This window comes from Solanum verrucosum, unplaced genomic scaffold (genome assembly GCF_900185275.1).
Source record: "Solanum verrucosum unplaced genomic scaffold, falcon-dt-bn FXZP01000235.1, whole genome shotgun sequence".
In the NCBI taxonomy this organism is placed as follows: domain Eukaryota; kingdom Viridiplantae; phylum Streptophyta; class Magnoliopsida; order Solanales; family Solanaceae; genus Solanum; species Solanum verrucosum.
In genome coordinates, this window is record NW_026019948.1 from 2,630,281 (window position 1) to 2,656,979 (window position 26,699).

Consider the following 26,699-nt stretch of genomic DNA (forward strand, 5'->3'; position numbering starts at 1 on the left):
AGAAGAAAATTGAGTCCACTGGATGCACAATGTCCCCTTAAAGAAATTATTCCCCTCAAGTATCCGAGGTTAATGGAATATATCCTCCCAGGATAGAACGATCTTACTCATCGGTGTATCGATACCTAAAACCACGGTGTCAGCGACAGCGGCAGTAAAGTACATTTAGAATACTAGATTTAGTAGTAGTAGAAGAAGAAGTCCAGAAAATTGGTTCACTTAAAATGAGAGGAAATCTCTCAATTTATAGAAAGCAAAGGATAGTGCAAAAAGGTTCTTATTGTGCCTTATCGGAGAGGTCACAACCCTTTGGAAAAATCACAATCTTTCGGGAAGGTCACAACCTTCATAAAAGTCACAACTCTTCATAAAAGTCACAACTCTTCAAAAAGTCACAACTTTTCATTCACACTTTTTAAAACCCAACAATTTTCATATTTTTAACTTTGCAAGTCGGTCAGCGTTCAGAGAGACTCATTGGTGAACGAAGACTTACAAGTAATAACTTTTTTAATTTTAGGCACATTGACATCATCATTCGTGCACATTACTTCAGACAACCCATGTGGTCCATGAATATGCAGAGCTTCATGTTGCGGAAAGCTTTCACCATTGGCGTGTTTGCAGAGCTCCGTATTCTTAATTTGGATAATTTCTTAAGCCCTGCCAGTAGATGACGGTCTATCATAAAGCCGACAAGAGTAAGCTTGACAAGATTTGGAGGGAATGCTTCACAGTTCAAGGGCATTATTTTGTAAACCATCAAACTCAACTTAACAATGTCTGGATAGGACGAGTGGACGACAAGTTTATTTTCTCACTCCTGTCACTAGAAAATGTGAGCTTCAGAACCTCCAGATACCATTGGCACAGGGCTCAATGTTGTTAATATCTTAATGGTAGAATCAGATACCTCTTATACTCAATTTTCTTAAATTGATCAATCGGTGCAACAATCTTGGTTCAAAAAATATATCATGCATCGACATCAGTGTTTGTAGATAGATTATTAGGAGGCAATGAGTACGTGTTTGGGCAAAATGGGCTTATAGAAAAACAACCATTAGATGCTTGTAAGAAACCTTTATAATAAATATGTCTCAATTGTTTAGACTCTTAAACACCAGCATGAACAACAATGGAGCTCTTTTTAACATCTAGGGTCTCTAGATGTTTGAGCTTGACAATACTATTTGGTAGTTTTCCACTAATTTGCCCCTCCAATATCAGATAGCGTAAGCAGCTCATGTTCCCAATTTTGTTTGTGATAGTGGCATGTTCATATACTCTTTGAGGCATGACTGAAATCAACACTTGCAATAATTTGAAGTCAAGATGAGCCATTTGAGATAATTTTTTGTGAAACAGAAAAGTGCACGATGCTTCTTAGGCTTAGGATTTGAACGGTAGAGCTTATTCATGACATTATCAGCGTATAATGTATTCCTTCGCAGCCTAGCTATATTGTCGGGATCACCAAACACGTTGTGCTCAGTGTGAAAGAAGTTACTTTCCTTTTCCAATTTGACGCACAAACTATGTAACAAGTCATGTATGCGACAACTTGAATATATTCTTTCATCATATGCCCCTCTAGCTAGCAACTTGAATCAAGTTTCTAAAAACCAAATCAATTAGGACATCCTCCGCCAATCTTCAGCCTCTCTCCCATTACAACTATTTACAACTATCAACTAATTAGAAATCCACATATTTTTCAAATCAAAATCATGAATTTCATGGTCCTCGGGGTAAACGCCAAAATACAAGAAACATGGCCTTTATGCAATAGGCAAATCATTGTAACTTAGAGCTAATACCTTAACACATCCATCTTGAATTTTATGATCCATACTCTCAAGTACTCTTTTTTTTTTATGCCAAGGGAAACCCACATCTGCTATCCTTTGGATGCGCACAGGGTAAAACTTTCGCTCCTATGCAATAGCTCGCAAACCACACAGAAGAGATGAAGGGCAGATTTGGTCCCACTAGGCATGCCAATTTGTTTGTAATATATTTTAAAGTGATAGAAAATAAATTACAATCACAAAAAAAAATGAAGAAACATAATTTTATTCATCAAGATTGCAGGTACAATTCTGTTGATCCCTTGATTCTACTCTCCTAAGATTTATCCATGATTCGAGGGCCGTTAGTGGCATATTTCTCGAACTAGGATGATTTAGATTTGACCTCTATATGAATATTCCATCAATTTGTGAAATATTCGAGATGCCTTTTAAGGGAATTTAGTACCCTTTATAAGCATGAACTAGGGTTTAGAGTTGAGTAGCCTCCAAGAATTCTAATTGAAATTGAACACACCTTCTAGAGTCCCAATTCGAATTGTACACGTCTTGTAGAGTCCTACAAAATTTCAATGTCTACACTAACTAAAGTAGATGCCTAGTAATTTAGAAATAAAGCTCTACTATTTTTCACTAATATGGTATTAACTTTTCTTCCATAATATTAATGGTTGATTAATTTCATATTACGATAAGCTTCTATGAACCCTAAATAGAGTATAAACACTCATGGAGTCATTTGGTACGTAGCTGGTCTGGGGTGTGAAATATAGGTATTAAATTCTACATATATAAATAATATTCCTATCACATTTAGTAGTTGGTTAAAAGGTAAACTATTTGTATAAAATTTATATAACTTAGTTTGCCGTTAGAAACAACACTTATTAATAGATATATAAGTTATGAGGGAATATATATACTTCCTCTAGTTAACAGATGTATGCGTTTTTATTTTTCACTATTATTTTTTATTATTATTCTCAAAATATTCTATTAGAAAATTAAAAGCTCACTAAATGAAGGATAAACATGGAAAAAATTATGAAAAAACATCTCAACAATTCATTTGATATATACTATAGTGGAATTATTTTATTCGAGATTGTATAAACTAATACATATATAACTATTATTTGCAACAAAAGTGAGATAATAGGTCCTCATGAAAGTTTAGTATCGCAACAACAAATTCGATCAAAGTTGGGGTATTTTTCAGACCCTTATCCCAATAATAAACTGGCCAAAATGGCACTTAAGTCATTAAACAACATCTGAAGGATAAAGAAAGACATCTGCACTAATAACTATTTGACTGTCTATGAAGCCTCTAAAATACTGAGAGGGATGTTGGGACAAACCCCACAACATCCTAATAAATGAAAGACTGAAAATAAATAAAAGAGTCCTCCGAAATGCAAAAAGGCTCACCACTGACTCTGAGTTGGTCAATTGGATCAACGAGGTGCTAGATGCTGATCCTGGTTACATGCGTCTGCATCATAATAAGATGCAGGCCAACTGGCATCAGTACATTGAATGTACAAGTATGCGAGTTGGAATGCTAAACAACATAGGCTAGAAGGAATCTGAAAGAAATTGAATAACTTACCTGACTCAACTCAACTCAACCTGACTGACTCATTTCAATATAAAACAATTTAAAACAAGTGCAATATAAAGGAAAACTGTTTAAAAACATGCTATAAACTCTTTATGTATTCAAAGATACAATAAATCTGAGATGTATATAGAAATACAAATGAACTGATGTATATAAAAATACAATAACTGTTGTGGGAGTTTCTCTAATCGACAACCATTACATAAAAACTATAGTGATGATACAACGATCAACCTCACGCTGCCAGAGCATCCTATACCCGGCCAAAGGTATAGAACCTGAATTGCCTAATGTATCTACTAGTCTAATTTGAAAATGATTCATCTAAAAAGTATGAACCTCTTCTACCCACGATGGCTACATGGTTCTATGGGGGCTGTGGGTTCTTTGAACGCTCCCCCAATTCGGTGCTCAATACTATTCCCAAAAATGTACTAGCTCTTATGTTATTAAAACATATTTCCTCTGTGATTTGAGATTAGTGCTAAAAAAATCTTAGCTCAAAGGCTATCTTGGAAATCAAAGTTTCCCTTCTTGCTTCATTTAGAAAGCGATTACTCTTTTCTGAAAACTAGCCCGAAGGCTCTTTGGAAATCTCAGTTTCCAATCTTATTTAAATGTGAAAACATTTCTTTTAAACTTCTTGGGAATACATAGTCCCCATATAACTCTTTGAAGAAAAGAACTTCAAACCATAGCTTTACTCTTGCTTAACTTCAAAACTTAAGTCTTAAAACGACGTTAAAACATTGTTAAAGACCCTTGAAAACTTTAAGAAACTTTGCTTTGCTTTGACTTTTTTCATTAACTTCTAAACTTGACTCTTAACTTCTTTGACTTTGAACTTAACTTTCCTTGAATTGAATTATGGATTCAAGGTTCATGATCTCATGTTTATGGATGATTTCATGATGTTTAGATGTACTTTAGAGTGTTGGAATTGATTAGGAAACATAGCTACATCACTTAGGAACAAGTACGAGAAGACGGGGAAAAAATGGAGAGAACTGGCGTTCTTGGCACTCTGAGAGAGGCGCGGGACGCCAACCCTCAAATGTCAGAGAGACTACTGGGGAGCTGGCTGGCGTGTCGCCCCAAGGGGTGGACTTTAGAGTCCCTTTTGGAGCGCGCTGGTTGGCGCAGCGCCCTACCCCTCTTCCCGAGGTTTTGATGATTTTTCTTCTTCGATTTTCAACTCTAAATCTTCTAAAACTCAATGGTTCTTTCCCAAACACTTAGAATCATTTATACCCTCAATACCCAATAGATTTAACTCGAAAAACAACCCGGAAACACGAATCAAATCAATACTAGGCATACAACAATCAACCAACAAGAATTCAACAACGTTCTTCAAGAACTTCACTTCTTAATATGTAAACAACTCCAAATCGCTAAATTGAAACAAGTTGGTGTGTGGGTGAACTAACCCAACACGAAAAGATCTCACATACCTTAATAGGGATCACCTCCGACGAATTTCACTCGCAAGCTTGGATGATCTTGGCGAATTCTTGCCTTCTTCTCCCGTTCTTTTTTTCTTTCTCTCTTCTCCAAGCCTTAAGCGTATTCTAACTTTTCAAAACTGAATTAAGTTATGTTTTTACCCTAATAAATCCCTAAAAACGAATTAGGAAATTAATTAGAGAAAAGACTACTTTGCCCTTCCCTAAATCCGGATTGAGACTTTCCTCAATCCAACAGCCCAACTTCCGGAAGGCATATCTCACTCATACGATGTCAGAATTTCACAAACTCGGCGGCGTTGGAAAGATCTCTCCAAGGGCTTTCCAACCATATCAATAACTGCTCCTAACTCATCTTGAGCTAGGAGTTATGACCGTTTGAAAATGGCAAAAACTCACACAAAATTTTCCAGATTTCCTTATTCTTTCAAAAAAATCAATATTTCCATAATTTAAACTCTTTATAGTCGTTTCTAGGTGCGAGATGTTACAGTATTGTAACAACAATTTCGGTCAAAATTGGGATATTTTTCAGACACTTATCCCAAGAGAAAAGGAAGAGGAAAAGTTAGAGTTTGAGTTTTACCCTAACTCATATTCTCTGAGAGAAAGATATTTGTTTTTGATTAAAGGGTAAAGGGTCAAATATTCCCCTAAACTATTCGAAAAGGTCTAGATATACCCTCCGTTTAAAGTTTGGCTCACTCGTGCCCTCGCCGTCCAACTTTTCGTCTAGATATGCCCTTATGGGCGTTAGTTGGCCTGCTGGCCATATCCAACTCATTTTCCATTACTTTAAATGCCACATGGAATTGTCATGTCATTTTGACTTTACCACATGACATTTATATGAAAATGGAAAGGGATCAATTATGCCCCTAAAAAATTCGAACCCATAAACACCTAATCCGACCCATAAATCAACCCCCCTTTTAAATAAACTACCCGGCCCGTTTTCAATAATTTTGTTTAAGTTTTTATTTTTTCGGTAAATTCCGAAAATGAGTAATTGATTAATAAAAAACAGGAAAATATGAAAAAAAATAATAAAATTCACAAATAAATATTGTAACCTTAAATTCAACAATTTCAACAATTTTTTCCTATTTTTAATTAATCAATTACTCATTTTCGGGACTTACCAAAAAAAGTAAAAATTTAAACAAAATTGTTGAAAACGGGTCGGGTAGTTTATTTAAAAGGGGGGTTGATTTATGGGTCGGATTAGGTGTTTATGAGTTCGAATTTTTTAGGGGCATAATTGATCCTTTTCCATTTTCATATAAATGTCATGTGGTAAAGTCAAAATGACATGACAATTCCATGTGACATTTAAAGAAATGGAAAATGAGTTGGATATGTCCAGCAGACCAACTAACGCCCATAAGGGCATATCTAGACGAAAAGTTGGACAACGAGGACACGAGTGAGCCAAACTTTAAACGGAGGGTATATCTAGACCTTTTCGAATAGTTTAGGGGCATATTTGACCCTTTACCCTTAATTAAAACACTAATTTTAGAATTTAAATGTAAAGATAATTAAGCAATTCTAGTTTTAAGGGATATGAATATTTATTGTATCATCAATAATATATGATATAAATTATTAAATGTGGTAAAAAATATATATATCTAAAAGTAGAGCTAAAATTAGTATATATTATAATAATGTAATTTATAAAATTCTATTTCAAATTGAATACGTCGCACAAATTTTCAATATCTACTCTAATACGAGCCTAAAGTGATATAGAGATTCTTTGTAACCAATATAGTACACATATTCCTCCCAACTAATTCTCCTACGTCTTTCTTTTTCATGTGATGTATACATATTTTCGTTTTTGCCTTTTTATTTGATTAAAATCCATTATCCTATCCTCCATTTTCGCCTTATTGATTTGCCTTGCCTTCCCTTTAAGCAGGGAGGGACTGAGAATTTTCTGAATGCATCATCACGCCGCCATATCCTTCAAACCTTCATCCAATGGCTTGTTCTCTCTCAATCCAGGAATCTTCCAAAACCCTAGTTTTGTAATTGGCCCATTCAGAAACAAGCTTCGTTATTCCCTTCTTAATTGCAGAGGCATTGAAATTCCCCTTCCTAAACTCCCCCCACGCATTAATTCTGTCAACAATGGCTCCACAAGTATCGCCGCTGCTGTCAAAGATGTTGATATTGCTACTCTTGGGAATCTCTGTGTCGATATTGTTCTCAATGTACCGGAATTACCTCCTAAGCCTTTAGAACAACGACAGGCTTATATGGAACAGTTGTCCAAATCCCCTCCCGATAAGGTTCGTCTTTTTTTATTGAACTACAGATTGCTTATAGAATATTGTGTTTTTTTCAACTTTTTTCTTGTTATGGTTATTTATTGGTGTCTGTTTATACAGAGAATAGTTTTCTGGGTTTTGCAAATTTATTGGGTGCTAGTGCAGAAACCAAGTGCTCCTTCAGTTTCATTTATAGGCAGTTAATACAGTGCACAATTAAACTATTTGTAGTCCTAATTACCCCAAAAGCACAAAAAAAACTTGGCTACGAATAGTTGATGTTAATGTGAGTTATATATATCATAGTAGTGATAGTTGAAGAAAATACTGAAGTAATAGTTGAAAATTATAATTTGATAGATAAAATATACATCAAAGTTTTAAATCGATTTATGTTAGAAATGTCGACATCTTGGATGTCTTGAAAGAAAAAGAGTGTAATAGTAGAAACTAGAAAGTCCTTAAAACCCTAAAGAAAAACAAGAAAAGAAAAATGAATTGGGATGGAAGGAGTACTGCGACAACTCAATGAAGTTGTGAAGCACAAATGATTCTACATAAGGCCATTTACTGAACACATTTGACCATATAGATTTTTGAAGAGTTGAATAAGTAGTCACTCTATGTTGATGGTTATTTTTGTAAGTTGTGAATGCATAATTATTTTATATTTTTTGATAATCGTGGTGTCCGGTCTAGTTTGCGCACACTTCAACTAACTCCACGGGATACATGTCACCTCCTACCAGCAATAGGTACCAAGTTACTTTGTTCACCAAGGCTAGAACAGATGGGAAGAAATCTCATTTGCATGTTAAATGAATGACGTAGTTGATTAAGTCTATCCACCACATTTTGCTCCCAATTCCTGGTGGTCAATGAAGTGGGAAGGTAACCATTAATTCTCAGGCTCAAAATCAACTTGTGTTCAAATTCCAGCGAAGGCAAAAATAGCCACTAGGTGATTCCTTCGCAGGTGGGAAGAGTTATTTGGTATCTATGTGGGAGATACCACATACTCAATGGTATATTTGAGGTGTACACAAGCTGACTTGGCAGCCATCGTCATAAAACAAAAGTCTATTTTTACCACATTTTGGGTTCAAGCCCACTATTTTAACAAAGTAAAATGTGTGGTTTAATGCTTGGATGCTATCATCTTTGAAAAATGTTATCTTCAGTTGCAATAGCAGAATTTTGGAAATGTAATAGGGTAATAGCGTATTCCCAACTCACTAGCTCTTGACTTCTAGGCCTACATATGATTTCTAGGCAGCTTCAGTTAAATTGGAATGTAGAAATATTGAAGTATTATCTACATACCAGTTCAGTGATGCTGAAGATGTGTGGTATTAGCACCCCTTGGCTTCATCCTTTTATATAATTTCCTTATGGTTGTACCTATGTAAAGTGATATCTTGATTATTTGACCCTGTTTCAGCGGTACTGGGAGGCAGGTGGAAACTGCAATGTGGCTATAGCAGCAGCAAGGCTTGGCCTTCATTGCATCTCTGTTGGTCATGTAGGTGATGAGATCTATGGACGGTTCCTCATTGATGTGCTTAGTGATGAAGGTATTAGTATAGTTGGGATGAATGAGCGGAGTGAAGCACTTAATCTTTCAAGTGCTGACAATGAAACACTACTGTGCTGGGTGTTAGTGGACCCTTCACAGAGACATGGTTTTTGCAGGTCCTTTTGATCTTTCCCTCTCACTTGGTGTATAATTTCTTGCTCATTGTTTGGCCCACTTTATGTTGCATGTAGAAAGTTATCATTGTCTTTCTTTTATAAGATCAGGTAAAGAAAGGATCATAGTCTAACCTTTAAGACCTTAATGTTTTCCAGTCGTGCAGATTTTAGTGCAGATCCTGCTTTCAGTTGGATGAGCAGACTATCTACTGAAGTAAAGATGGCTATTAGAAAATCAAAGATCCTCTTTTGCAATGGTTATGACTTTGACGAACTCTCCCCTAGCCTTCTTGAATCTGCTCTTGAGTGTGCTGTGGAATCTGGGACATCTATCTTTTTTGACCCTGGACCACGAGGTAGGAGTCTTATCGCAGGAAGACCTGAAGAACAAAGAACAATTGGAAAGTTGTTGAGGATGAGTGAAGTGCTTCTACTGACTTCCGAGGAGGTTTGTGTTTCATACTTGCAAAAAATTGTCTCACTTGTGCCTTCTGCTATTTAACATCTCAATGTGTGGCTATAAATGATATAATCTAATTTTATGAAGATCGAAAATATAATAAGTTTCCCTGTGTGCACTTTAATTTTTTAAATAATCCATTTAAAAGAGCTCTTCTGGTAGCTAAAAAGTATCTCACTGAGCATGTGATATTGGAATCTGGTAGCTAACGAGTTCTGTTATATACTGGTAGCTAAAGAGTTCTTTTATATACTGGAATCTGGAAATAGTGGTTGTAGTTTCGTTTTATTGACAAAATATGTGCAACTTAGAGGTAGCTGGAATTTATGGTATAAATAAGTCATTTCAAGAAAGTTATACTTGCTCCAGGCTATGGAGTGTTTTTGTATTTGAAGCTTTCTATAACTCTCTTTTGATTCATATCCTCTTTTTTTTTTTTTTTAACTATTTATCTGATTCCATCTTTGATATTTTTGAAAATTTGAAATGCTAGTTTTTTATCCAAGGGTGAACATTTGACAATAAGAATGCTATGTGTAAAGCTAGTTTTAATGCATTTAGACCTAAATCATCGATTTTTTAACTTTTTTTCATTGCTTTGTTGGAGATATGAATGGAGTAACAAAGACAAAAGAGGCATGCGTCTCAGAGGGGTTCTAACTGGTTAGGGAGGAAAAATTGGTACACGGTGATATATATATTTTTTTGGGTAACTGAACTTTTGTATTAATCACCAAGTGAACTATTTACAAGATCCATAACTAGGCTAAAAGCAGCCTGTTATCTTAAGCAAAACCAACCTAGCACAGAGCTATAATCTAGAATCTAAATCCATGTACAGCAGCTTGAATACTAGGAGATGCTCTAAAATTATATACTTTTGCAATCTCTCTTGCTATACTCTCCCAGCTTCTACTTTACTTCTCAACAACTCTTAAGTTCCTTTCTATCCATAATCCATGTACAAATTCAGCATACACTAGTTTAACAATTTATGCAGCTTGTGTCTTGCCTTTAGCTCTGGCAATGATATTATGAATGTGTTGGTCCCATTCAGTAGCAGCATGGTCTTGTCTCTGAATCAACACCATCAGCCTGTTCCAGAGTTGTGCAAATTCACATTGTATGGAGAGATGATCAAATATTTCATCATTGATTCTGGCACAGTACAGATTTAGTATCCACCATTAAGCCCCATCCTGTAAGTCTATCTGTGGTTAAGAGCTTCTGTTGCACCTAGAGCAACACTGCAAATCTAGCATTAGGCTTGGTATCATTTCTCAACATGAGTCATTTCCATGTCACTCTGGATTGGTCACCTAATAACTTCTTATAGAATATGCCAATAATGCCTTTCCCAGCCTTGAGTGATCCCTGCACCTGGTCCATACGGACTCTAGCTTCAAATATTTTCCTTATCATCCCGCAAGCTTGCTATGGCACAACAACATTTGCAAATATTCATGGTGATTTTGCCACTTCTCCATGTCAAATATTCAGTCACGTGGAGCATTGTTTGTTTTGCTAGAAATAAAAAGGTTAAGGTGCAAACTGTGAAAAATTAAAGGATACTTATGATAGGGGTGTGAAGCACACAAGGGTTTTTATATTGGGGGTGCAAATGTAGAACTGGTATATGGCATTCTCTTTCATGCTATTACAACATATAAACGGAAAATAATATAAACATTGAAAAATATAAAAAAAACTAAAGAATTAATCACTGGGAAATTGATTGTTTTTGTGTGTTTGATCATTTTTATAGGAAGTCCATTAAGGGATTGTTTGGTTGCTTGTTAGAGTAATGCATGTATTATTAGTATAAACACCGAGTGCGGATAAATTTTTGCTGTAGCAATGTACCCATCTTTGTGAAATTCTAGATCCGCTACTGACCTATTTCCTTGTAGTACCACTACCCCTTTCCATTTTCATGTACATTTTTAGGTTAATAAGGTTGATCAATGGATGTAGCGTTATCCCTACTATGGTCTGCTGTAGTTGTAAAGTTGACCTCTTGGGCTACTGTAACGTGTTATTCGAGCTGATTTGTTGGCTTTCTCCTTGTTGCTATATCATAATGTAGCATAGTGGTTATCTTTGCTGAATTTATACTGTGTATTCTGGTCATGTTGTGGAAATTATGATGTTCCCCTTTCCTGTAAATCAGTGGACAGTTTTTTTAGTGCTTTTAGTGTATTGAGAATGTCCCCCCCACCCCCCCACCCCTCCCCACTCTTTTATGTATGTGACTTATCTGAATCACTATGTCTTCTCCAGGCTGCATCTTTAACTGGTATCAATGATCCAATTTTAGCGGGCCAGGAGTTGCTCAATAATGGAGTTTGTACTAAGTGGGTGATTGTTAAGATGGGTCCGAAGGGTTCAATTTTAATCACCAAGTCGAGCATAACGTGTGCACCTGCTTTCAAGGTATCAATTCTGTAGCTGGTTGGAATATTGGTTCTTGTAAAAAAAAGTACTCTATTCATCTTATTAACAGAAGTTTACTTGTTTTATCCCCATTAGTTATCTTACAACAACAACATACCCAGTGTAATTCCTGGGGTTTGGGGAAGGTGATGTGTACGCCAACCTTACCCCTACTAGGTAGAGAGGTTATTTCCGATAGACCTTTGGATCACCATTAGTTAGCTTATCCCAAATAAATTTATGTTCTAGTTGGGCTCTCTTTCTTCATAGGAGTCCCATTGGAGGGTGGGCAGATGATCAATGACTGCACAACATTTCGGGATATTTAAGAAAATTGAAGCAAAGTTAATATATGTCATGGTTTCTAAAAGAATTATCCAACTTCCATTCCCACCAAAAGTAGGAACCATACTATTCCCTAATATTTTTTCTTTTTAATAACTGAGAAATCTATGAGGCTAGTCACAGTTTGAAACTCTATTGATAATAGGCCCACTCCTTTGTCCTTCTCCACTTATGTGTCAGGTTTTTGTTTGAGGCAGGGTTGGAACCTGTGACACGGGTCTAACCTACACATCATGTGTTGTGCTCTTTCCACTAGATCAAAGCCTTGGGGTTGTGGTTCCATAATTTTCCTCTCTTTCTTCTCAGGCTAAGTAAAAAACCATACAGTTACAGTTTCAATGAAGTGCGTCTTTCATAAAATTTGATTTTAAATGTCCTCTGTGATACATGCCCTATGTCTGCCTATTCATTGTAACAGGTCAATATAATAGACACCGTGGGCTGTGGAGATAGTTTTGTGGCTGCTGTTGCATTTGGCTTCATACATGACTTGCCCTTGAGTTATACATTAACCCTTGCAAATGCGGTGGGTGCTGCAACTGCTACGGGGTGTGGTGCTGGTAGAAATGTTGCCAGTTTGGGGAAGGTCCGGGAACTATTGAAGGAATCAAATTTGAACGAGGATGAGAAGTTTTGGGATGAAGTACTGAGTGATAATGTGAACTCCCGAGATGTAACTGTACTGTCAAAAATGGTTGTAAATGGTAATAGTGAGGTGAACCGTGTCTCCCTACTAAAGGTGGTATCAGAAGTGCTGCCTAAGCTTGAATTTGCACCAAAGATGACTGGCTCCTTCAAATAGATGATGCAGTTTTTCTGGGACAAATAAATTTTGTAGATGTTACCATCATTCTGATTAATTGTTGCATATTCACCCCATGGAAAGAAATGCATGAGTTGGAGGTGGTCTAGCTTGTGGATTATGAAGTGCACAGTTGTATTAGGGCTGCTACCTTGCTGGTGGTTGCATTGACAGTTTTGTTGATAAAGTAAGTAGTGTCCAGATACTATTCATTGATCTGCTTGCATGCATGCGAGAGGGATTGGCAGATAGATTGAGCATTAGTGTTTGAGGGAGATTGCATGATCAAGTAGCTTGTGATTCCTGCTTTTTGACGTTTCTGATTTTTTCTACGTGCACACTTAAGAAGCTGTGCCTTGCTTCCTGTAATTTGATTCTTACATCTGTGACCGCCTGGAATATTAGGTTACTCTAACATACAGAAGAAAACATGGGACATCTGTTTTACAATGGATGTCATATAGCCATATTTTTCTAGTTTAGGATGAGTAGAAGACACACGTCCATATTACCATTTATGATACGAATACTTGGGCACTCATTTTGTGTATCCCTTCCCATTATATGCCAGTTGAGATTGGAATTTAACTTGCATCATTTGTGCAAAGATGAGCTAGTTCGCCATTGACCAAGTAGAGGGAAGTGCACATATAGCCGATTTTGTTACCCCTGTTTAACTGACGGCATAAGCTCATAAAATTTTGCAAGTCTAGTTATTTCAGACTCAAACTTTAAATATACACGCCTGAAGTTTGACATATTGTTTGTGCAAGCAAACTTTAGACGTGTATACTTGTCTTGGCTTTTAAGTAAATATGTTGGATCTCATGCATATTCTATAAACCATTTTTTTGTTATTCTACCATAAAGTCTCATGGTGGGAGCCATAGCTTGGAGGAAAGTTGTGTAAAACTGGATCTAGTTTGGCATGAATCTTAAGTATTACAAAGTTGTGTTATTGAACCTCAGACATAAGACTAAACTTTAGGCATTTATATATGAATTTTCAAGCATTTACTTTTGAAGTTCAATCAGAGATATGCCTGAATGACTGAACTAATGCAAACAACCAAGTTGCAGTAAGAATGGTAACGACTGATCATAGGATATGTGACCAACTAAACACAGCATATCAATTTGACTGGAAAAAGTTAGAGAAAAGAAGGATAAAAGACTAGACGGTTATTACAAAGACGAATCCAATTTTGGCCAATCCACAATTCCTGTGTTCTCAGTGACGCTTTTCTGATTATTGACTATAATTTGAATTTTTTTTGAATAAAGCTTAAATAGCAAAATAAAAACTTGCTACTAGACACAATTCCTAGGACCAGAGGATCGAAACGTGGCACCGCAAGACTAGCGAGACAATGATAGACTGTTAAAGAAGGTAGAGGTCACGTAAGGTACCCTATTATTCATGTGTCAATCAAGTCTGGCTTTGGTTAGTCATATTGCAATTTATTTATGTGTCAATCAAGTCTGATTATGGGGTAGATTGGCAGGGTTTGTTATATCAGCGCTAATTTTCCCCTCCCTTCATCTCCTCGTCCACCAATAACATGATTACATGAATAGTAACTGGATATGTCCATTGCAGAGTCTTAAAGATGCAGCGTTCCACTAATTTAAATCCATGGATCTGCTCCAGACAACTATCCTAAGCAACTGTTTGTAGACAACAGCCATGATATCCTATTTCAAATTGATGCTTGGGTTAAGAGATTTCGAAATGTCAAAACTTGTACGAAAACATCGACAGAGTCTAGGCAGTAAAGTTTGCAGGCTCTCCTACACATATGGAAACATCCCTCTCCCTAACAGATATGTAGAACTGTTGCTCATCTTGGTCATTGACGTGCTTAGGCTCTATTGATTGTGAAGTCAGTCAAGGAACCATTGTCAAAACTACCTCCTTCACAGAAAAGAGAAGAGTGTAATAAAAGAGTCATTATATACATGAAACAATGCCATACAAGCAGACATGGAGAGGAAAGAAGATGGATTTTGGCTATTATTATGGACCATATATATGCTGTTAACCCATTTCAATACTTTGGCAACCCCTTATGTGAAAGCACGAGCATAGAGCTATCACAACAGCAAAACTCACACGATGTAAATTTAGAAAAGCACCCAAAGATGCCGAAGCCATCCATAGCTAATTAATGATTTCAAACTAAAAAGCATATTGTCCATGAAAAGGAAAGCAATTCTTTTTCATCTCTTAGCATGAACACATCTAATATGAGTTCGCTGTATAACTGAGGTGAAACATCATACTTACTCGGTGCGATATATGAATAATTTCAAAACGGAATGTAAAAAACTACAGGTAAACCAACCAGCACTTCCACCTAAATACCTAATGCATCCACCACTACTACTATTCATGATACAGCTAACTGAAAACAAAACTTTCTAAACAGCTGATGACTTGAGATCTCATGATTGTAACCATGACTTGTCTTGAGCAGGATATCCATCAATAACCATAGCTGGATCCATACATGGAACCATAATCAGCACCAGATGGATGGCCAGGGTCACCTGATGGTGAAGTGTATACAGGACCTTGAGAATGAGGATAATAACCTTGGGAAGGTGGTCCAGTTGCCGTGTTCTGCATTGAGCTGGCAGCATCAGCAACAGAATTCTGCACCATAAGGAGGGTGGTAAGAACACAATGCATTTCTAAGAAATCTCAGTTGTAAGACTGATGTGGCAAACTCTTCTTTGGAAGTTAAACATAAAGCTCACATTCACAAGTGACAATGGGGCTTCTGGAAATGGTAGCGAAGATAGTTTTGCTTGGAGATACAGAATCATAGATCAAGAGAAGCATTTTTTCCATTTGATGCTTGGGTTTTTAAAATGATTTTAATTTGTACATCAGTCATTTTACTCTTCTGTATTGAACATATGTGCATGTTAGTATGCTCCTATATACTGGAAGTGGACAAAAGTGTCAACAGGAAACATGTATAACTTTTTCCTACATTTGTTGGTAATTTTTCAATTTGGATTATTTTTTTTTATGTATTTTCACAATTTATGGTAATTTATGCTGATTTTATTAGTTTATAACTACTCATAGATTAATTGATGGGCTTATGCCCCATGCCTTGGGGATTGCACCCCGTCCCTCATGGTAGGTAAAGCATCTCGCCTTGTGATCACACCTTTTTAACTGATCCCCTCCTGCAACATGGTACCACCACCTCCCTCTCTACTTCTCTACTCCAGTATAACAAAAAACTTTGCAACACCCTCCCCCAGCACAGCTAGCCCTTCACTTCTCCAACCATGCCAAATAAACCTAATTGGCTGAGAATTTGAATCCCATATCTATGTCACACCCGGAAATAGCACCACCACTGTTGGATTTCCAAAAGGCAAATTGAAGTTCAATAATTAAATTATCAGAAGATATTACCTGAATTAATTGCTGAGCTGTTTGCACCTGTGATGCAGATCCAGTTATCTCAACAGTCATCTCACCAGGAACACCCCTTGTTTCTTGAATTGCAATAGACGCACCACTGGCCCGACGAATATAGCTAATATTTGAACCAGAGGTCCCGATAACAGCATCAGCATAGGACAGAGGAATTTGCATGTTTTGGGTGACCTTCAAAAGAAAATACATCAAGGAAAAGGAGCATCAGATAACAGAACATTGAAGTACTATATAAAAAAGAATTGAAGGTCTAAAAAAGAAGGCAAGACACTGCTGGCAACTTGACAGATCTATTCAGTAGTATCCATAAAAGGCCATCTAATACTTATCACGTGTAACATATATAACATGACTTATATGCCACCTCTTCATGCACCTTTGTTGGGTGATTCATTAATCAAGATCAGAGTCCAACTCCCCAAATTATCTCATGTTTGCAGAGAATGTGTAAATTAGGTCAGTAGTTGCATTCAACAGATTGAATGCAGAAAAAGAGCACACCTTTGTAACCATAGATTGTTGTGTTTGCACATTTGTACCATAAGTTCCCATTGAAGCATCTCTACTATAAGGAGAGGGGCCCTGACGAGGCTTTTTTTCCAACGGTGGCATGTCTACCGGTGGAAAATAATTATCAAATTGTCGTGCAGGCGGCATGTACCGAGTGTTGGGTCCAAAACCAGATCCACCCCCAGCACTCCCAGGAAAACTGGATGGAGGAGGGGCCCATGACTGAGTAGGTCCAGCTGGAGGCCTGTTCTGATTTGATCGAGCATTTGGCATTTGCATCTGAGCAGACAAGACAAGTCATAAGTTCAAAAATAAATAAATATTACGAAGGTAACATTCCAGCAAAACCAGAGTGTAGACTTACTTGCATCTCAAATAATCCAACTACACTATGATCAACTAAAAATTTCCTGAGATGTGAAGCAACCATTTCAACTGCTTTATGCACCCCGGCAGGCTCTCCTTGTATCTCAACAACATTATCATCAGGAAGAGCAAAAAGTGGAAGGTGCTCTGCAGAATTCAGTTGATGGAATCAAACATATGATAACATTTCCAGAAGGAAAAAAGGAGAAATTAGAATAACACACACGACACAACTGCGTACCACTTGACTTCACAACAAACAAGCTTTACAAAGTTCCGACATAGTCCTTTCTTAATTATTATATAATTCAAGAAGCAAACAAGACAAAGGAAACTAACCAAAAGGACCAGAAACTGTGTGTTATTCTTCCTCAGAGTAGTTACCTTACTTTGATTGTTCCTCCACAGCTTTATCTGCTTTCCTATCTTTTGACCAACAAATTCAGGTTTCTAAATTTTCAACATCTAGAATTATCACTATCTTAGTTTTTGTTTATTTCAATAACGACGAATGACACGCACAATATTCACTAGCATTACTGGTAAACTTTTTTTAATAAAAAAGGGTAATATATAAAAGCAAAATATTTGCCAATACAATTTAATGTTTATACACTTGAGCCAGCATTAGCTCCATGTCCTTTTAGGACCCATGTACCCACCTAAAGCCAGCTCGAGATCATAGTGGTTCACAAAAAGAGATGAGAAAAGGTGAGGAATCTTAAGTAAGTCCCTAAGATATTTAAAGAATTCCAAGAAGTCCTTTTAAGTTTTAAGGAGGTGAAAACTGTAGGGTTGAGAAGATTCTCAAGAAGTCCAAAAGCAAATTGGATCCTAGAAGCAAAGTTTATTGTTAACGATATAGTCTTCACAAAAATCCAATATGAACAAGCCTTTCAAGAAAGTCCAAAAGGGCTATCAATATGCCTACATCTTATTCACAAGAATCATACACCATATTAAGCACACATAAGTTCTTTTGTTTTTGTTATAGTAACCCCACTTCACAAACCCCACCAAAACCTCTCACACGGAGCCAAGCTGTGGCTTTTTACACTTAAATCCCTTAATGACTATAACCACCAAACTCCTGGTTAGAGGTGGAAGTCTTAGCTTTAGTTCCCTTAGTGATTATAACCACCAAACTCCTGGTCAGAGGTGGAAGTCTTAGCTTCCCTTGATGACTCAAACTAACCTTCTAGATGAGAATGAAGGGTCTTTTCACTAAGCTACCCCTCCCTTGTGTCATTTTAAGTTGACATATCTTTTCCTTGAAAAATAACTATAGAGAAGGATATATCCATAAATAACTTTTCAGCTAGCAAATTGTCCTGGCTTAGCTTAAATCATTTCACCACTTTGGGCGATTTACAACAAGCAAAATCAAAATGGATAAGAAATGTATTAATTCCACGTGTTCTACTAACATATGAAATTGACAATAAGAGAGCATATGTATATTTGGAAACTCATTCATTCAACCAATGTTGTTACAGGCTCACTTGAGATGAGTTCAAGCTCTGGGACTAGGTGGGAGCAGGTTTGCGCTTTGTCTTGCTTAAGCAACATTTCAGAGCAGGGACCAACGGAAAAAAACACACTAAATATGATTTGTAATTTCACTGGTTAATAAGATTATATAATCTTCTACTTGTGCAAACATGCAGGTAATTAAGAACGGAAAACTAAAAAGTATAAAAACCCAACTGCTAAATATGAAATTAGAAACTTACAGCTATATTGTTTCATCTTAACTGCTAAATTTGTATTAGAAACTTACTACTATATTGTTTCATCTCAACTAAAATTTGAAATAGTTTCCACACTTGACTAACATCATTTTTTTACTTTATATATTCCAATTTTTTTATGAAAGACTTCATATTTTCTAGTTCCTTACTTCCTTGGTCCACAATCAGTTTTTTTTTTATCAGGAAATTTAGTTATCTTCCTTATATTGCACGTTGTTTTTTACATTTGTGCCTTTCTCTAGTAAGTGCTTTACAATTGAAGTTCAGCAACAAACCATGGCACTTCCCCTTCACATTTCACTTTTGACAATGCTGGAGTGAGCAGTAAACCCTTATTAGATGCTCAAGAGTCTTCCTAATTTCTTCGCCATAATACAGATTAGAGACCTAGTTAGCCAATGTGCACTTGCCCAAATTATGAGAGCTCACGTTAAAACACATCCTTATCCTATATCAAGAATATCAACAGTGCCAAATTTCTCTTGAAATACCCTATAGCTTGACAGCATTACAAGGCTATTAGGGACTCAAATGACAAGGGGATCAGTAGCAAGAAGGATTAAATTCTCAAGGAAACAACACGAGACAAGGATATCTAAGTTAAAGAGAGAAGCACCTTGTCCAACCACTCGAATGGTGCACTGAGATGTATCTTGAATAGACTTAATAGTGCTACCCTGTTTCCCAATCAAGTTTCCAGCCTGTGAGGCTGCCACAAGCAGTCTTGTCGTGACTGACCTCCCAGCGCCTGGTGGAGCATTAGCTGAATCAGAGTCTACATCAACAATCTGCTTGTGAACCTTCAAAAGACCATCCATAGCTGGCGGAATTAATAGGCTTGGCTCTTCTTTCGCAGATATCATCACCTATGACAAAAAAGAACTATCAATCCATGGGCAGCAAGTTATAAGGAAAATATGCGCTTACTCAACTTTTGTCAAAGCCCAATGACTATTAACAGTATGTTCACTTATTCAGGGTTCAATCAATATCACAGTTGATTACACAGATAATGCAGCATCAGAAAGTATAGTGTTGTCTTCTGGTCTGATAAGCAGATTAGAAGAGCTAAGAACAGAAGCTTCCAGGAAAAACTGCCAAAATCAAGTGAGAATACAGAGCCCAATATGCCGGTTTTATAATTATTGCCAGCTCATTTTCCAACAAACTACCGAACAACCCATCCCTTCAAAAATGAAAATAAGAGATTCCTTGCAGTGAACTTTTTAAGAGGGACTTCTTTAATAAAGTAAGATCGTACTAGAAATACAATTTATAAGTAAATCAACAGGCATTTGATAGGCCTCATACAAAAATCAAGCATTTTGATAGGACATGGGCACTTTACAACAAGTGTATTTACATTTATAAACTATTGAGCCTGAATTCCTATGGATATGCCCACTTATTAAAATGCCTATTTAAACCTTTTAATACCATATGAATTGTTAAATATGGATCCAGTTGCTCATTTGTTTACTATTTAGCTAGGCATACCCACAGAAATATAAAAGCAAATTTTGGATCCTTTTGGATAGACTATAAAACCGTTGTTGCAATATTTCAGGCCATTTTTCGTAAATTAAAAAAGACAAATTCTTTTTCTAAGCTTTTTGCTCAACTATATCCCAGCATATAATCTTCTATTTAGTGATTTATAATAAGTCTTTTTAAATGTTTTTCATGGGGAAGTTACGTCCTGCAAGTTGTTAGTTACATTTGTTAACTTCCTCTTTTATACAGTGCAACACCTTCTGGCAAGACACCAACCGACCAAGTTTTGAAGTTACCAGACATAGTGCAATGCTTCTTGGAACTGATAGTGAATCAAGGCAATTCTCATGGATTGTCAGAACAACTTTACAACACTTGTAATGCTCAATGTTGATGACTGCAGTCCCGATCTTGGTTCTTCTAGCATAGACCACTTTCATTGAAATGTTTCCTTACATGGGCAAGAACCTGCACACACTCATGTTGGTTACTATGACAAAGAAACTCTCAATCATTTTGGTTGTGTTAAAGTCTTGTTTTTCACCCATTTAGAAGAAGTTAGTCATAGTTATTGTTCAATTAGTTGAATAATACTTAAAATTCTCTCATGAAGTTAAAGAAGTTGAGCATAATTACTGTTCAATTTGTATCTTACTTATTCTTACCAGTTCTCCCTCACTTTATTTTCTGTGATAGTTGATACTATCAACATTGCTAATTGATTTTTAGTTCTTTTCTTTACGTAGATTACATGTAAGATTAATCACTACTCCCTCCGGACCACTTTACTTGTTACATTTTTGGTTTACATACCCCTTAAGAAACTATATATTTTGACCATCATACCCTTTTTATTATCTTTAATCATTTAAAATGTTGATGTCTCCTCAATAATTATTCTCTCTTTAATCTCTTTTCAATAAATAAAAAGAGAGTTGATCTAAGAAATCACAATATTGGAGTGTGTTCTTCATTTAGGCTTTCTATGCTAATTAGTCAATGTTTACTACTTCCAAAAATGATTATTACTAAGGGTAAAATGGAAAGAATGTACTCAATTATATCTCGATTTTCTAAAATGACAACTTATTTGGACCATCTATTTTAAGTAAGGATGACGAGCACAGTAGTCTGGAGGGAGTACAACACTGTTGTTAACACCATTTCAATTGGCTTACAATAGCATCTAAACTCAAGGTAGAGCTGAGCCTAAAGGATTCCATGAACCTATATTCTTTCTTTTTGGGTATGTGGGGCAAGTGGGTAAGGAATCTCTACTTCGTACAACATAAATAATAAATGAGTCTAAGTAAAAATCATGAAACACCAATATCTAAAATCATTTCCCATGAGCAAGCATTTTTACTAAATGAAGAATTCACCATAAGCAAGCAGTACTAATAGTAGTATTAACATTTGTAGATCAACCTTAAACTATTGCATGAAAACCGCTGAATTGACTGGTAACTTGCAAGACTTGAAAAGATAAATAATCATAATCCTACATGCATGCAGGAGGGTGAAGCTCACACAAGGATGCCTATATTAACAAGTGCAAGCTATAAAGACAGTTCACAAACAGTCAGACAAATAGAGCATGTAGCTTTTTGCTACAGCAACATAGATTATCTCATGGAAATAATTTCACATCATTAGAATGCATATATTTATACAAAAGATATCCATAATTATGTAGATCCTAAATAGTGAAAATGACAATATCTATCAGCAACTTACAGCTCTTTCAGTGGTCCCAGGAGGACCATCAAGAACCTTGATGCGAGCTTTTGTCTCCTCACAGGTCTTCTTAATATACTCTCCTTTCCGACCAATAACACCACCAACCTTCTGAATAGGAATCAACATTCTGAAAACATTTTGTCCTGGCCAGCCCGGCCATTTTTTTTCTTCGCCAGTTCCTGCATCAGTTGGAGTAACTTTGACCTCTTCAGAATGATGTGTCTCCTCAGGTGCATTATTCATAGCAGGAATGGTTTCTGAGTCATGAATATTATTCATGTTATGCACATGATCAGCATCGTGCACGTGATCAGCATCGTGCACATGATCAGCATCGTGCACATTATCCTTGTCGTTCACATTATCATTGTCTTGAACACTATTCATATTATCCATGTTTTCTGTGTCATGCAAGTTACCCATCTCATGCTGCTCAAAATTTTCATCAGCCATTTCCTGGAAGATAAACAAAAAGACATTTAGAAAAATATCCAGCTACAGCAATTGGCTGAATGAACTATTGAACTCTGAAAGGCCTCCTGCATTTCACGTGTGCAGAAACTGGAACATAACAGTTTGCCTTCATGAAGTTGGTATGCAATGCTTGCCCAAAATATAAGAAAAAAGATAGAAAAATGTGCATCCGTACTAATATAATCTCCATAGAAATTTTCAAGAAACTAGAACATCAAAACTAAAACAGTGAAACAAGGTGGAAGCTCAGGAAAAACACAATATTAGACCCTGTGGACCCACTATAAAGCACTGAGAATAACCAAAAAGTTGAAACCCAAGCTGGAACCAACCCCGATAGAATCAAATACACAAAATCAATTTTATCATGCATGCATCACTGACCCCAAAAAATTCTCAATCATGAGCCTAGCATTCTCGAGAGCAAAAATCATACTGAAGTTCTAAGCCACGAAACCCAATACCTTCTAACAAACTACCACATTTCTTTGGTCGAAATCAGCCTCTAGTACCAAGTTTAGAAAGCCCCCAAGGCTTAGGTTCAACTGCAAAGGTAAATACAAATAAGATGCCACTTCACAAGTCGAAATTCTAATGGAGTAATGGTGACCTACTCTTGTATTTAGACGAGAAGATTAGACGGTGGGTGCATTATCTACTAGAAACCTATGTTGCTTGGACTCATCAAAAATGCCATCAAATGTGTCAAATTCTCCAAAAGTGGTGCATTTTAGGATGATCCAACACGGATGCGGCAACATTTTTGGAGAGTTCGTGCAACATAGTTGGAAACTGTAGATTTCTCGTTACAAAAGAAACCTACGTCTAAAACCTGTAAAATCTAAAACCCTAACACCTTGGGAATCCTACGTTGCCAAAAACTCAGACAAACCCAAAGCATCGCACGATCACCCTGGTGTTTTACCAACGCTCCCTGAAGTTTTAAAACCCTAATTCAAAAATCCCGCAATTCTGAAACCTTTTAGAACCATCTCTTTCCCCAAAACTAAAAAACACATCATCCTGAAACACAGAAACAATCCTAAACCCTCCCACAAACAGGAAAATTGACAACAATTAGATATAAACATAAGCGAACACACAGAAAAACATAGATTTAATATGCGAGATTCGTAAATTGAATATGGTTAGTATGAAATACTTACAGAGACAGAAAGTTTGCGCAATGGAAGAAGGAGATTTGAGTGCGAACTGTGAAGAAGAGCGGGAGAAGGAAGAATTGCCAAAGACTGACAGGAGTAGGGACACTAGGTTTTATATAATGAGGGAGCTGGTATTTTTGGATAATTTCTGTATACTACCCGTACTTCTATTATATTGTCATTTTGGACTTTCAAATTGAAAGAAAATGACAGAAATGATTGCTTAGTTTGGTGTAGTTTCAAAATAGTCCTTTCAATTGCTCGTGAGCAATTTTGACACTTCAAAGTCGTTTAGTGTAAGGTATAAGGTATAATAATTCCAAATATAAAACGCAAGGTTATTTTAGATACCTTAGTGATGGAATAAGTTATCTCATATACATGATGAAATAACTTATTCCACCAAATAAATGATCCCAAATTTTGATTCTGTTAAATAATTTAATATTAATAAAATCAGCCTATTAGATTGGATCGGAATTGTTAAAAGAAGATTTAACGAAAGATAAAGATGAGACTCTTCAAATTTTAAAAATTGCAATACTAAAAATTACACTATTCACTAAAAATAAATTTAAAAATATGGATAATTGCACCTTAAAATTAGATTAGACTCTAGAAAGTAGATCATATCTTAGCTATAGTTGAGGTTAGCCATTGTTTATTGCTTCTAATTCAGTTCTTTAGCTATAATTGAGGTAGCCACGACAACAATTTTGTCTCCAAGATTTAGGATGGACACTTTTGTAGTGTATCACAAAAATAAAAAAGTTTCAATTAGAAAAAATTATGGAATACATCATGTCTATTGAGATTAATTGATTAATTATCACTTAGTTAGAGTTAGTTAGTTAGTTAGCTTAGTGGTCTGTTCATATTGTTAATTATTTTCTATTAGTTAGTGATAGTGGAAAGGTTAGCTCATTGTCAGCTTTGAGTTAGTTACTAGCTAGATATTTTGTGTTTCTCTTGTATAAATATACACATTCATAATGAGAATCAGTGAAGTAATTTTCCCCAATTCGTCTTTTCTTCTCTGTCTTCATTCTGACGAATTACGACCGTGATGAGCAGTTTTTCTTCTTGAGGAGTTCTCTCAACATGGTATTAGAGTTTTGAGCTCAATTTGACTGGTACTATCTTCTCGATCTGTTTCTTCTCATTTTCAATTTCACTGCAATTTTGTTTTTAGATCTTCAATTTCACTTCAATTTTGTTTCCAGATCTTCAATTTAGGGTTGTGATACTGTATTTGTTAGGTTGATTTTCTGTTATTGATTGGGTTGTTGTGTATACACATCTAGATCTTCGTTTTTCTCTGTTAAAATCTATTTTCAGAAAATCAAAAAACAATCTACCATGGTGGTTGAAATTGGTGAACAATTGAATATTGCTAATGGTTCGAATGCTAATTGTAACGCCCCGTACGAAACTAGTAAGACCTAGCTAAGGCTTGACTGAATCTATTAGGTTGACCTAGAGCATCACATGTTAGTTTATGGCTGGAAACATGTTTAAATGATGAAAAATGGCTATTGAAGTTAGTTTGGTGACTTTAGAGGTCAAACGTCAAGAAACGACCATGACGTCCAGAAACTAGTCTTTGGTGCTAATGTCTTGTCGTGGTGTTTGGTATGTTGTTTGAGGTAAAAAACCCATAGGAGTGACTCTTATTCATAGATGGACATGTTTAGGGTCCAAACGACCGGGTACGACCCCCCAAGGACCACCCAAGGGGTCCTTGAGGAGGACCCAACCTTTGGCCAAAAGCTGTCAAAAAATAGCTTGACCTACGAAGGGCAGTGACGGGCCGTCACTTGACCTACGCCCCGTAGGTAGGTCTCGTGGGTTGAGACTTAGTATCCCCACCAAGAACTCCCCAATCCCCCTCTCTGAACCAAATGACGAGAGCACGGCACGGGCCGTAACTCCATTTACGGTCCATAGGTGGGTGGCCGTAGGTGCTGCCAATTTCTAGCCTTCTAGTCTTAAGTTGGTGATTAGGGATTAAGTTAGTTAATTGACTAAGGGCTTAAGGGGTTGTTTATCTAGTTGATTACTCGCCTTTATAAGCTATCAAGACCTTAAACTAAGTCATGAAATCATTTAGAACCAAGACCCTCAAAACAGTCCCCTAAAAAGAGTTTTTAGTTTTAAGTTAGGAGTGAGGGTCAACTTTAGATGGTCATATCTCATAGCTCAAAACGAATTAGGTGGGCCATTACCTATCCAATGAAAGGTCTATGAGTCCTCTTTCCAACTCCACCAAGTTTGCCCTATTCCGATCTTGGAGTAAAAAGTTATTCCCGAAATAGTGAAGCACTGTCAGAACTACGAAGGCCAAACCACTGTCCGTGACTCCACCTAGGGTCCGTAGGTGGAGGGCGTAGATGCTGCCAGTTTTATGAAGTTTTTAGTTAAGAAGGGGGTTAATGTTTTAATTAGTTATTAACTAGGGGTTAAGGGAGGTCAGTTAGGTGGTTAATTAATGGACTATATAAGCTTATAGGACCCTAAACTAATCAATTAATTCACCACAAGTCAAGACCCCAAAACATAACCCAATTCTTTTCCCTCCCAAAATTCTCTCTCTTAAAACTCTCTCAACTCAAGACTCCATTGAAGAACTTGGAAGGAGCTTAGCAAGGGCTTGTAGATGGGAGGTTTCACACGAAATTCATAGGGTTTAACTAAGGTATGGTTGCTCTTCACTCTTGGGATCCCTTTCCCCAAGAGGTCCTTCCAAAGATGGTTTTCAAAATCCCCCAAATTGTAGATTTCAATCCAAAAACGTGGGTCTTCTTTCTAAATGTTGAATTGTTGTTATAA

At 36.5% G+C, this 26,699-nt stretch overlaps 3 protein-coding genes and 1 pseudogene across 4 annotated transcripts in view; 2 read left to right on the top strand and 2 right to left on the bottom strand.

Moving 5' to 3' along the window:
- Positions 1-26,699, top strand: part of LOC125812740 (photosystem II reaction center W protein, chloroplastic-like) — a 428,451-nt gene that overhangs the window by 30,603 nt on the left and 371,149 nt on the right. The window lies entirely within an intron of this gene.
- Positions 465-6,789, bottom strand: LOC125813629 (toMV susceptible protein tm-2-like; annotated as a pseudogene).
- On the top strand, positions 6,767-13,090 carry LOC125812530 (probable fructokinase-4). Its single transcript, XM_049492008.1, has 5 exons — positions 6,767-7,201; positions 8,622-8,872; positions 9,029-9,320; positions 11,613-11,765; positions 12,529-13,090. The coding sequence occupies exons 1-5, from the start codon at positions 6,851-6,853 to the stop codon at positions 12,910-12,912; spliced, it is 1,431 nt and encodes a 476-aa protein (XP_049347965.1). The 5' UTR covers positions 6,767-6,850; the 3' UTR covers positions 12,913-13,090.
- On the bottom strand, positions 15,111-23,984 carry LOC125812512 (flowering locus K homology domain-like). The gene is made up of 7 exons (XM_049491990.1): positions 23,874-23,984; positions 22,231-22,689; positions 19,616-19,865; positions 17,247-17,395; positions 16,874-17,161; positions 16,349-16,543; positions 15,111-15,568 (listed from the first exon to the last, which is right to left on the bottom strand). Exons 2-7 carry the CDS (start codon positions 22,684-22,686, stop codon positions 15,398-15,400), a joined length of 1,509 nt encoding a protein of 502 aa, XP_049347947.1. The 5' UTR covers positions 22,687-22,689; positions 23,874-23,984; the 3' UTR covers positions 15,111-15,397.